Source organism: Stegastes partitus, unplaced genomic scaffold (genome assembly GCF_000690725.1).
Source record: "Stegastes partitus isolate 25-593 unplaced genomic scaffold, Stegastes_partitus-1.0.2 Scaffold372, whole genome shotgun sequence".
In the NCBI taxonomy this organism is placed as follows: domain Eukaryota; kingdom Metazoa; phylum Chordata; class Actinopteri; family Pomacentridae; genus Stegastes; species Stegastes partitus.
This window is the reverse complement of record NW_007578103.1, coordinates 452,362-465,312: the sequence shown is the minus strand read 5'-3', so window position 1 is coordinate 465,312 and position 12,951 is coordinate 452,362. Positions and strand designations below refer to the sequence as shown.

General features: G+C 42.3%; 2 protein-coding genes across 2 annotated transcripts in view; one reads left to right on the top strand and one right to left on the bottom strand.

Annotated features, from left to right (window-relative positions):
* smap2 (small ArfGAP2) overlaps positions 1-4,113 on the bottom strand; it is a 15,485-nt gene extending 11,372 nt beyond the window's left edge. The window contains exon 1 of the mRNA XM_008284780.1: positions 3,932-4,113. Within this exon, the coding sequence (XP_008283002.1) occupies positions 3,932-4,034 (103 nt within the window). The 5' untranslated portion in view covers positions 4,035-4,113. The remainder of the gene's footprint in view (positions 1-3,931) is intronic.
* Positions 4,114-6,346: 2,233 nt separating this feature from the next.
* On the top strand, positions 6,347-12,528 carry trappc3 (trafficking protein particle complex subunit 3). The gene is made up of 5 exons (XM_008284779.1): positions 6,347-6,515; positions 7,710-7,807; positions 9,049-9,148; positions 11,262-11,444; positions 11,695-12,528. Exons 1-5 carry the CDS (start codon positions 6,474-6,476, stop codon positions 11,812-11,814), a joined length of 543 nt encoding a protein of 180 aa, XP_008283001.1. The 5' UTR covers positions 6,347-6,473; the 3' UTR covers positions 11,815-12,528.
* Positions 12,529-12,951: the final 423 nt, after the last annotated feature.

The following is a 12,951-nucleotide window of genomic DNA, read 5'->3' as shown; positions in this document are numbered from 1 at the left end:
GGAGTTAGAACTCGTGGATGGAGGGAGAAGGCATGACATCGCCAGGTGATATCTCCACGGCAACCGGGTCCAGGCGTGTGCGTAAACACAAATACAATGGAGCCAATAAAAGGAGGTACGCTTTTATGCAAGCTCAAACACACACACACACACACACACACACACACAGAGCGGCCCTTGAGACTGCAGCCAGAGGTGGAAGTGTTGACTACATTATGCACCTGCCTCACCCTCTCTCCCTCCCCCCCCATGTCTCCCCCATTTCCCGGCAGTACTGAGAATCTACAGCACGAATGTAAACTGCAGTCAAAAAAGCACAGAGATATAGTTTCACCGCTGCAGCAGTAAGAGTAGACGGCGGGGGAACGACGCTTCCCCTTCACCCAACCCTGAAGGAGGAAGGTGGCAAACGTGCTGCAATCTATGTCAACGCAAACAAGATTAGAGCAAACCTCATCACCAACCATATGGCTAAAAACCTGACCTTAGACAGGAGGAAGGGGGAGGAGACACACGGGCTTGAGGCGTGCACCTGTGTGTGCATGTGCACGGGTTTGAGAAAGCGTCCTGTTCAGCAAAAAGAGGCAAAATACGTTTCCATAAGCATCAGCTTGAATCCGAGTATTCATTCAGGAAACAAAGGCATGAAAGTAGAATGACAGACATTCTTAAATGGTTAAAAATGAATGCAGAACAAAAAACTCGCCTTAAGTTGCTGCAAAAGGTTGTTAAATAATACAGAGAAAACGTCACTTATTCGGTTTAAACTTAAGGCTTTAGCATCCAAGGTGTGTTTGTTCACCTCTAATCTACATCTACAGCCTAATTACACCAGTCTGCTGCCAGTTTATTCCAGTCGCACTGGTCAAAAATCAAACACACAATCCTGCTTGATGACCACGAGTTCAAGTACGCAATAAAAAAACAAAGCTAGAAGCGAGATGTGACAAATATCGACTCAAACAGGGCTCATTCTGGGCAGTGATCAAACTTATGTAATGATTTAAAGGCTCACTTTCTCTCCCCACGTGTCCCTGAGTTGAATCAGGAAGGTCATTACAAATGCAAAAAAAACCAAAAAAACAAAAATGATGCCTCATTATTTACCTTCTGTTCTTCTGCTGACTGTCTGAAAACAGTCTTTAGATGAACAAGCAGCAACAGCCTGATCACAGCGTGCTTCTTTTTTTTTTTTTTTTGTAAACTGACTTCTGAACAGTCACAAGGGCGTTCCGCCTGTAGTCTGACAACATCTGCATCGGTTCTATTTATATCTGAATAAAAGGACCCTCCAGAGGCCACATGGACCGGAACAGAAGTTTGTGTTGTAAAACTAAGCATCCATTGTGTCCCGGTGATGCCTGCGGTTAAAATTAAACCAAACCCCCGACATCACCTCCCTAATAAAGTGCTGCGCAAACTTTGCCATTGTCTGAGTGCTGTGTACACAATGTAATGTGTTTGTGTAGAGAAACATTATTTCCTCTAATAGGGAAGTTGTTTTCTGTCTTGTAACAGAAAAAAATAATCAAGAAAACAGAAAGACATGGAGAAAATAAAAAGGAACATACTGAGGTGGATTTGCTTTTACTTCTGGCATTAATGTTCCTAGAAGTCTAGATTGAGGTGTAAGAAATCATCATTCAGGCTTGATTGACATTTTCACAGACTGATTTTTTTTTAGCTAAAACTTTTTGATTTGTTGAGGCATATGTTGACTCAGTGTTATTATAGATGGCATTAGCTCGTCTGTCCAAAGTAAAGCAGTTCTCTGTACAAATCTACTGTGACAGGTGTTTTCTTTTTCAGCAGCCACCTGACCCACTTAGTGCTTCTTATGAAATATTTGTGATGCCAGCATCAGCGGCGCAGATCATTTATACCTGCAGCTGGCAGCCGAATGTGATACAGAGTCTGTGCTGCAAATGAACAGAGGCAGACAGGATGAGCGACGTTTAACGGAGACGCGGTCTCGTGACGGCCTTCAACCCACAAAGCGAGTGGGAGCACGCAGGCGAAGGTCAGCTCACCAAGCGGAGGTCAGAAAAGCTGCCTGTCTGTCTGCGATACACATGTTTCCTTCTGTCACGCCACAGCGAGCACAACATATTGATTTCACATCTGTCTCCCTTTTGTCATGAGGCTAAGGTTTGCGCTCGCAGGCCAAAAATACAGATCAAAGGAGGGTTTTTAAGCCGTGACACCAACGCTTTGTAGGCTCGGTGTTTCCCCGGGGCTGTTTACCTGTCAGTAACGCTTATACAGTGACTCCCACCAAATATATCTCACTCCCTGCTTTAAAAAAAAAAGGAAGCTGCCTGCTCGTATCATTCACAATGTTTTCATTTAGAATCTCCGGGCTGCATGACAGCGCGCAGTGATTTACATACATTCACGCCTTTCACTTGAGAATTTACAGTGAGTGACAAGCGGCCGCACTGCTGAATCATTTTCTCGGACAAGTTCTGGCGTCACAAGGACAATTTCATCAATCTCGACACCGAGATGAACAAGCTGGAGATGTAGCGCGCCGTGCACTGACAATCTGCATCACGACTGGTGTCTGCAAGCTTAGGGGCTGCAAAAAATATGCAACTTTCCTACTAAACCTCACACTATTTGCAAAAAAAGGTCCAATTTTTCTGGATAAAAATGTTTTACAATGTTCATGAGATAAAAAAAGCATTTATCAACTTGTTTATGCTTGAGCTGCAATGATTAATCAAGTAGTTGTCAAGTATTTTAATTAATCGCCACTACTCTTTAACCAATTAATCAGTTTGAGTATTTTATTTAATTAGAAAAAGTAAAAAATCTTTGACTCCAGCTTCCTAAATTAGCTTTTTTTCCACCTCCTTTATGAGAATAAACTGAATATCTTTGGATTGTGAACAAAACAAGACATTTGAGAGCATCATCTTGAGCTTTTTGGAGCCACTGATTGACAGTTCTCTCTGTTTTCTGATACATTACCTAACAAACAACTGGAGAAAATGCTGCATAGATTGATGGAATTGTTTGTGTCAGCCCCGGTTTACGCAAAAACAAAACGCAGACAAACTTTTGGAGAATCCGTTTGTGGAGTTGAGCTCAAAGTAATTGCAAAACAGCAGTGTTTACCCACCAGTATGGCAAAAACAGGTTCAGCAAACAGCTGATGACAGTTCAAGGCCTCCTCCAGGCTGCACACAAACCGGAGGGTCAGGAGACACACAAACAGTCAACATGCACACTGGAGAGTCTGCTTAAGGGGATTCTTGCACACAGTATAAAAAATAATCCACTTTGGAACGTTTACAGAAGGATTCTACACGGAAATCCCCAAAAGCAGAACAAACACATGAGGAACAGACGGATTTGAGGACAATCAGTCAAACTAAATGACTGCAGAAGACGTAGTCACTGGGAAAAAACAGCCTTACAATATGTCCCTATTCTGATATAACCTAAGTTTGGTTTCTGTGGTTGCACCCAGCCTGATGGAACAGTGTGTCCAGGGTGACTCAAAGTCAGCACAGGTGTCTGTCTGATGGTGTCCATACTGGGGATCAGGGAGCCTTAAAGGGGCCCCCATAGGTGAAGTCATTTCACCAATTATCACACTTGATTTTGTAATCCAGAGGCTCAGTTCTCACACATCCCTCCTAAAACCTTCCTCCAGGTGACTCCTCTTCCTTGGCATGATGTAACTGCATGCCATGCTCCAGCCCCTGCGAGGATGTGGCCCCTGTGTCTTGCACCATAGTACAGCGTAATTGGTGGAAGGGATGATGAATGCAATGCCGCATTTTTTTTTCTTTTTTTCTCCCCCCCCCAGGCGTAGTAAACGATGGAGAAGGGTCGAGTCATGCACCGGCTGTTAGCGGGCATGAAGAGCATCAGGGCTGGAGAGGAGGAAAGGGGGGAAACATGACTCTGGCAGTCACCTTACCTTTGGATTCGCAGTCGGCGCAGTATTTGTTCTCCTCCAGCGCCAGCAGAGAGTTGAGGACAGCCTGGTATCTGTCCACGTCTTTCACAGATTTGCCCGTCATCGTTGCGCTTCCCTCCTCCACAGACTCCCGGTTGCGCTCCGCTGCCGAGCTATTGTCAAATAGCCGCTTTACTTCGCAAAATGAAAGCAGTGCGAGCAGAGGCGATGCGCTCCGTCCCTCCTCCTCCTCCTCCTCCTCCTCCTCCTCCTCGATGTGGAGCACAAGCGAGTTTGTTTCACCACGATGGGATGATTGCGTTTCAGCCAACCAGCAGGCGGGTTATTCGAGGTGCAGGAGCCTCCATCAGGACGGAGGAAAACACGAGTGATCTCAGTGATTCAGACTTTGATCACATCTGTAAATCACCGCTGACTGATCCTCCTCTTAAACACATGATGTTGTCATGACTGTGCGTAAAAGCAAAATTACTGCTGTTACTTCAGCAACAACAACAAAAAAAAGAATCTCAAAGCTGTAATTTTCTGCTTTATAAAGACATCTCAATTCGTTTTGCTTCCTTTACTGTTCATGTGTCACCTGTGCTGCCATCCTGTGGCCAATTACAGGACTGGTGTGGGGCTCTGTTCTCCTCCAGGACACAAGAGGGCGCTAACGCCACAGGCCAAGAATAAAACAACAGTAGAGTTCAAGGCAGCTGTATGAAAAACTGCGTCAAGCTCCCCACATTCACCAAAACAACTCGAGGAGTACTGTACATTTATCTTCAGAATAAAGTAGAAAAGAAAAAGGCTGTGTATTTATTCAGATGGCACCCTAAAAAATAGAATTTTTGAGTGCTTTGACAGACAACTCAAAAGCAGAATACCAAAAGCAGAGAGCGACAAAGCAACAATTAAGACAACGTTACAGCAAAACAACTATACAGATGTAAAAATGCAATACATCAGTAATCACTGTTGTTGATTCTAAAAGAGACATAATGTTGGCTTTGTGAATCTACCGAACAAGTTTCAACTTAAGTAAATATTCCAATTAAGATCCTAAAATATTATTAATAATACAAATTTACCTGACTAATTGCATATTGATGTTATGACCCAACAACAATATATACTCTAACAAATGATCTAATCAATTTAGATTACTAGTGTATAATTGATAAGTGGATTTGATGAGGAATCTGTTGACGAATGTTGGCTTGGTTTGGTGCACCCCTACCTATTTCCTGGAGCTCATGAGTTGGGTTCTGGATTGGCCTAACCCAGGGGTCTCCAATCCTGTACCTCGAGAGCCACAGTCCTGCATGTTTTAGATGTTTCCCTCTTCCACCTGATTCAAATGATCAGGATCGTTATCAGGCTTCTGCAGAGCTTGATGATGAGCTGATCATTTGAGTCAGGCGTGTTGGAAGAGGGAAACATCTAAAACATGCAGGACTGTGGCCCTCGAGGACCAGGATTGGACACCCCTGGCCTAACCAGTAACCCATGTGTTGCCTTGTTGATATTCAGCCAATTGAAGTCTGTGTGGAGAGAAAAAAGGACAATGTTGATCTACTCTTTGACTTTTAAGGACTCTCCTGGAATTTGTGAGTCCTATTGATTTGAGAAAACTCCATGTTATTGTCAGTCAAGGCCTTTATGAAGATGCCCACTCTGCCAGGTGTAGGTTAAGATCCTGCAAAACTATACAGTAACAATCCAAAGGTTCCATTTGAGCAAGCACATTGGCGACAGTGGAGAGGAAGACGTCCCTTTTAACGGGAAGTGACCTCCAGCAGGTTAGGCGAGTGCGACCTCCTGCCTTGACTGACTGAGGATGAAGGGGAGAGACGAACTGACAGCAAGCAACAGACATAAACACTGGACAGATTGGTGGAAGCAGAAGCTGTCGATCAGACATGTGCAGCTCCAGATCAATAAATACCTGCAAAGAAGTACAGAGCAAACCAACGACAGAAGCAGTGATGTGACAACATCACATAAAAGCAAATCTACACAAATGAGTTTAAAAGAAGTCCCTGGTTCTGTAAGCCTTATATTCTCAGACAGGTTGACTTTGAAATAGCCATCAGGGTCCAAGCTGAGGATCTAAAGATGACTCCTGGCATCAACATTTCTTCTATACAGCTTGAGGTGCTACAGTGACAGTAAAATCCTAAAATTAACTCTAGAGAGCCAATGGAGAGAACCCAGAACCAGTAAAATCTACCACATTCTGATTTTGGTTCTTAAATACATTCTTTATCATAATCTCTCTGTCATTATTATATTATTCATAATTGAATTTTTTTTTTCTTCTGGGATAAATAAAGTATTTTTCATTTCATTTAATTCATTTCATTAATTATACCTGTTACTAGTGGTTCCTTTAGTTTGAAATAACACAGGAAGTGCAGGTTTTACTCTGGCTAGCTTGACGTTGGTGGAAGTGCGTGACTGAATTGGCGATTACGGAAATAACTTGCTTAGGCAGAATCAAATAAATAAAGGATTATTATCGAGTCACCACCTGTGTAAGCCTGTAACACTGTCCACAATGTCCAGGCAATCCAACCGAACGACAGACAGCAAGAAGATGGTAGGCGACTCGCTCAGGATTAACGCCAGCCTAACCTAGCTAGCCTAGCTAGCAGAATGCTAACCGTAGCCAAACAGCTAACCTAACAGCTGACTGCATTAGGCGATATTTCTGCCAGCTAAGCTGCTTGTCAGTCGTGTATCTTTCTTTGGCACATGTTGCTAAATGCATGAAAGGCGTTTGAACCGGTTCAATGTGTATTTCATTCATTGTTGCTTCGACGAGAAGTGCAGTTTCTTATAGCACACAAGCTAACTAGTTAGCATCGTATAGCAGTTGTGCATTTACTGTACGCTTAACTCCATCAGTTTAAAGTTGTTGTTTTTTTTTCTTATTTATGAAATTTATTTACATGTAGGCCAGTAGAATTAGATAATTCGACTACTGGGCTGAAATGCAAGACAGAAGTTCCTGAACAGCTTTAACACAATTTAAACGCGAAGTAAATAAAAGCACCAGAGCCACCTGCACCATGACAGCTCAGGATAAACTGTGTTAGTAATGGTTAAAAGGTGGCTTTACAGTTTTACAGATGCAGTAAATACACAATATTTTGGTGCAAATACTAAAATAATCATACATTACGTTGATGAATTCACAAAGTGTATATAAAGTGTTCATATTATTTACTAACTGATTGTTTTATCACTGCTTTTGAACTTCATTTCAGCCCCAGACCTGTTAAACTAAAAGAAATCTGTTTAAAAGTAGAGCTGCAACAATTCCTAACCCCGTCATTGTCAACCGTTAAATTAGTCATCAGCTATTTTGAAAATGAGTTTAAGTAATTTTTTAAAGAAAAAAACGTCTAAATTCTTCAATTCCTGATGTTTAAATATGAATGTTTTCTGTTGCTGTTCCTGTTTTGTAAATGATAATTGAAATATCTGTGGATCGTGGACAAAACAAGACATTTGTCATCTTGGGCTTTAGGATCAACACTTTCCACCATTTCTATCATTTTCTAAATTGAAAAAGTACTCTATGAACTGTTGGACATTGACATTTGTTGCCATCCCTATTTAAAAACCTCTTTCACACTGATGGAACTGATAATTATTGTTTTGATATGTAGATCATTCATTTTATTTATATGGTTTCTGTCACTATGAATTAGTTTTCTACACTTTCAGGTTAAAGTGTTGTCATTAATTTAATTGTGAACATGAGAAATCTGTTGCTTTCCGTCTGCAGAACTCTGAGCTGTTCACCCTGACGTATGGAGCCCTGGTCACTCAGCTCTGTAAAGACTACGAGAACGACGAGGAGGTCAATAAACAGCTGGACAAGATGTAAGTCAACTCTCATGAGCTATGTCAACACCCAGATGCAGATTGAAAATTGTTTAAATGCCATCAATTGGACTTCATGCTATGCAACAAATGGATAGAAATCCTCAATTTTGACACCAGTAATAGAAAGACGACACTTCCATCACGGCATATTCTACAGAAACAATATATCGTCTGTCTTATTTATAGTGAGTGCCTCTTTATTTGCCACTAAATATGTATGTCAGTATTCAACCTGTTTATTTTGATACACCCTAAGCTACCAGATACTCTGGTAGGAGTCTGTCATCAGCTCTTGTTACTGGTATAGTATGAGACATGACCACACATCACATACCCATATCATACAATCAAATACTCAACAACATATCAGAGTACATGTAATACTGTTTACAGAGTATTACTAAGAAATGGGCATACTGCATGTTAGCGTAAGATGCAGCCTTGTTCTCTGTCCACACACACACCAACTGGACTTCTGGTTATGAGCACACACACCAAGTTTCTTTTCTCCAACATGTTTAAATTTATCCTTTGGAGAGAGTGTATTTGTCTAGCCTCTTAGATGTTTCCCTTTAACTCACAGCTTCACTCTGTCACAGTCTCCTGTTGTCAGTTCCTATTATACCTTGACACAAACTGGATTTCATTTCTCACACTTTTGTGCCGGCTCTTGTAATTCTTTAGGACGGTGTTTGGCCTTTGGAAGAAGTGATACTTATTTTTAAGATACAGGAAAAATCTCTTGAACCTGATACTGGGCTCACACGAAATGCGTTAAGACAAAACCATGGGTTTATGACTTAAAAAATTCAAAACATCTTGTAATGCAGACAGAACTTTGGATTGGAATTACTTTGGTTCTCTGTTTGTGTGGCAACCCTAAGCTCCCTCCATGCTTAAGTCATGAAGAAGCTCGTCTTACCTGGCCTTAGAAGGCAGTGAGTCTGAACTGGCCACTCTGCCAGCTGCCATCCAGCTGGTCAGAGACAGACCATGTTAGGATCGGGATGCATCACTTGGCTTCAGACTTTGCAGCTAGGATAAGTGGACTTCACCCTCTAATCAGAATTATCATTATTTGCCAAGTGTGTGAACCAAAAATGTCTCGGAGGACTTGGAACTGTCTTCTGTCTCTTTACGGTGTGCTGCAGTTGGGCCTGCCGTGTTTCCTTTGGGCTGTGAAAAACAAGACGTTATCTCTCTTTAACTCAGCTTCTCCCTCTGTATTTATTCCACAGGGGTTACAACATTGGAGTGCGTCTGATTGAGGACTTCCTGGCACGCTCCAGCATCGGCAGGTGTCAGGATTTCCGAGAAACGGCCGATGTCATTGCTAAGGTAACTGGAAGGTTCCAGACCAATCAGAGCGTGACCGTGGACTTCTTCCAAGATGGAGGGAGGAAGAGGGGGGAATGGAAGGGAGGGCAGAAGAGATGGATCAGAGAGAGCGATCTTTATTCTAACAAATGAGGGGTGACATAGAGAAGGATGCCAAGTGGGCTGGGGAAAACAGATGATTATGACTTGACAAACCAAAAAAGCTTCAAGTTAAAGAGTGAAGCGCTGCATATTTTCTAAACTTTGGGCCAAGATCACATTCCTCTGTACTTGTCGTGGTGATTGCCTTTTGTGGAATGAAACATAGTCTCATCCCTCAGAAAGGTAATCCCACATCTCTGGTTTACCCTTTGTATCTTCTTATTTAAGCTTTGAAGCAACTGTGCTGCGTATTATTAATCAAGTCAGTAGTTTTGTTGCTCGCTGAACTCTTCTTTTGAAACACTTCCTTGTCTTGTTCTGTAAAAGTCAGTCTTCCCTCATGACGAATAGACAAAAAGGCGGCAGACAGACTGTGTGCTCAGCACTCCAGCTGCTTTCAAGGTGTTGCTGCTGATCGCAGAGGGAGTCATTCCACAGATGTAACCCCACACTAGCTCAGGGAACTGGCTCACGGTCATGAACAGAAGGGTCAGCTCTGTAAGAGGAGGACCACTATGGGACAGCGGTTTGGAAGGTGCAATGAATGATTACCTAGCCTCAGGATATCACATGACCACGAGCTAAACTTTAAAATCACCTCAGTCAGTGTTTAGTTAAATACACGCATAAGATATCTGTTGTGTGGTCAAAACCAGATTTAGTATTTTCATTATTATTCTGTGTTTAGTGCTATTGAAGAGACTGGACTACTGAGCACAACTATTTTACATACGATTGAAAACCAGCCCGGTGCAACTTAGCAATTGAATAGTTTGGACTGGTGCATTTGGAATTTTGCAAGCTCAATCGAAATTTTCCGTGAATGAGCGAGCCTGCCGTCCCTCCTGTGACAAAGTGCTGCAGAAGAACAGAAGCAACAGACAGCATTTATCAGACAGCAGGTGTGTACAGACGATACTGTTAGTAGTCCAGTAATGCAAACTCAAGACGTGCTGGCGCTTCACGAGTGAAGCCATCAAGCAAAGAGAACCGATATTTGACTTTTTCTGTGAAGTAACTGCAGGTAGCACTGACTGACAGTTGCTGGATTTGGTCAGTGGATTGATCAGCGGACCATTAAAGAGCCCATATTATGCTTTGTAACAAATTTGCTAGTTTGAACACAGGGCTGCAAGGTGGCGCAGTTGGTAGCACTGTTGCCTCGCAGCAAGAAGGTCGCCCGATTGGGGGTACAGGGATCTTTCTGCGTGGAGTTTGCATGTTCTCCCCGTGCAGCGTGGGTTCTCTCCGGGTTCTCCGGCTTCCTCCCACAAGGTCCAAAAACATGTTGAGGTTAATTGGTGATTCTAAATTGTCCGTAGGTGTGAATGTGAGTGTGCTTGGTTGTCTGTCTCTAAGTGTAGCCCTGTGATAGACTGGTGACCTGTCCAGGGTGTCCCCTGCCTTCACCCTGAGTCAGCTGAGATAGACTCCAGCCCCCCGCAACCCTAGTGAGGATTAAGTGTTGTATAGATAATGGATGGATGGATAGTTTGAATACAGACAAAAGAATGAATATCTCCTCAGTAGCTACAGCTTTCTCTCTGTACTCAGAACTTTTGGTTTTAGATTTTTTGATCGTTAAGGTGTAGACATGAGAAACTTGTTACTGTGCATCATATGGGCTCTTTAAGTCATGTGGTCAGTCAGTAATCTGCCGGCTCAGTTAAAGTTTGACAAACCAATGTAAAAAGTTTGTTCTGCCTGTTGGACTTCTGTCTTATGATTCACTTATGCATTGAACTCACAGAAAGATGATCACTTAAGTATTTATATGTATCTCAAGTGATAAAAACGAACTGACAGAGTTTTACCCCTTTTTGTTGAAACAGTTCGTAACAGCATAACTTTAAAAAAAAAGATCCTGGGGATATTAAATGATGAAGCACTTCAGCCAAATTAATTCACAACAACCATCAATCTCCTCCCTCGAATAACCTCTGCTGTTTTCTCTTCTTTCTGTCCACCACAGGTTGCATTTAAGATGTACCTTGGAATCACCCCCAGTGTGACCAACTGGAGCCCCGCAGGAGATGAATTCTCCCTCATCCTAGAAAATAACCCTCTGGTAGACTTTGTGGAGCTGCCAGATAACCACAGCACACTCATCTACTCCAACCTGCTGTGCGGGGTCCTCAGAGGAGCCCTGGAAATGGTAAATTCAGCACTTTACTTGGCCTTTTATAAGAAGGAAAGGAGACTGCCAGCCTTTGAAGTTTTAGGATTCTGTACTTGGAGCATGGAGAGGACACGTGTGGTAAAAATGTAACAACTGCAACAACTTCTGTGAAAGCTGCAGGAGAATAGTAGATAAATAAAACCAATGGATGGGAATCAGAGTTTTTTTCTTGTGCAAATATGTGTTGGTGTTGTTTGTGCACAGAACTGATTCTGAATGTTTTCAGGTCCAGATGGCGGTGGATGTGAAATTTGTCCAGGACACTCTCAGAGGAGACAATGTGACAGAAATTCGCATGAAGTTCATTAAGAGGATCGAAGAAAACCTTCCAGCTGGAGATGAGTGATAAAAACCAAAAGACATCTTCCCTCAGCGTCTCTTTTGTCTCACAGGAGGAGGACTAAGTTATACAGAGAACATTTTCACACCTTATCAATCTGAAAGGACGAAGAGCAGAGTTCACACCATCAAAGTAAACGGTAACTCTTCACAGCCTGAAGGATGTTTACTTTTTTTTTTTTTTGCACTGGTTTAAACATCAGAGGCCTGATTATTCATTAGAAAGGTTTTCAAGAAACATTTCTGTGATTCCTCGTATCTTCAGCTCCTGTTACCTTTTCTGTTTTTGCTGTGGTGAGAGGATGGCAGAAATGTGAAGAGATGATTCCAGAGAAAAGAAGAAACACATTCATAACACTTCCCTGCTGTCTTGAGTAATTAAAGAAATAATCTGTTTCCTTGGCACTGATCTGTGGTCCAGTTGAGGAGAAGATCATTTCTCTTGCCATTTATCTGTCACTAACCTACGTTTAATAAGACACTCTTTTTCTCCAGCTAACATTTGTGTATCTTCACAGACAAATGTGTTTTCATTTGCTCATGTATAGGCTGTTTTCTTTTTATGGCACAAGACAGGAAGGCCTTGTACTGAATTCTTACTTGTCTTGTTGTTTTTGTTCTTTTTTTTTTAATGAAATCAGATTCTGTATTGCTGCCAATTGTCCGGCATGTTAATTTATGTAGATGAGTATGTCAAGTAAAAGCGACATATTTGACATGATGCTTTTCTCGTGTGTTTGTTAGACTTTAAAACATGCCTGTGAGGGGGGGCTTAAACAGTCCTAACTGCTTTCTTTCTACGTCCTCTGCACCACCTCGCCATTTCTGCTTCGCTGTTCTGTGTGAGTGTTATTTCTTCGGAATACTGCAGCTGCTCTGCAAACAATAACAGACCTAATGCCTCTCTTATGTTTGTTCAGGGTACATGGATGTAATCTGTGTGTGTGCGTGTGCAGAAACCTCACCAGTGCTTGGTTCTGCTTGTCACACCTGTGAATGGCTTTACGTCACCCGCAAGTAACGAGCAGAACTTCTCAGTTAGGTCCACAGCACACCTCGTCAATAACTGGAAACACAGGCGGCCATTCACATGCAGACGTGCACACACAAATCATCCCCGGTCTCCTATTAGAAGAAGGAAAAA

What these genes read in the sequence shown, in the direction of transcription:
- trappc3 (XM_008284779.1), top strand. Translation starts at nt 6,474, where the DNA reads ATGTCCAGGCAATCCAACCGAACGACAGACAGCAAGAAGATG. An exon ending in AATAAACAGCTGGACAAGAT is followed by an intron (nt 7,808 to 9,048) that starts GTAAGTCAACTC and finishes TTTATTCCACAG; the next exon opens with GGGTTACAACATTGGAGTGC. An exon ending in TCAGAGGAGCCCTGGAAATG is followed by an intron (nt 11,445 to 11,694) that starts GTAAATTCAGCA and finishes GAATGTTTTCAG; the next exon opens with GTCCAGATGGCGGTGGATGT.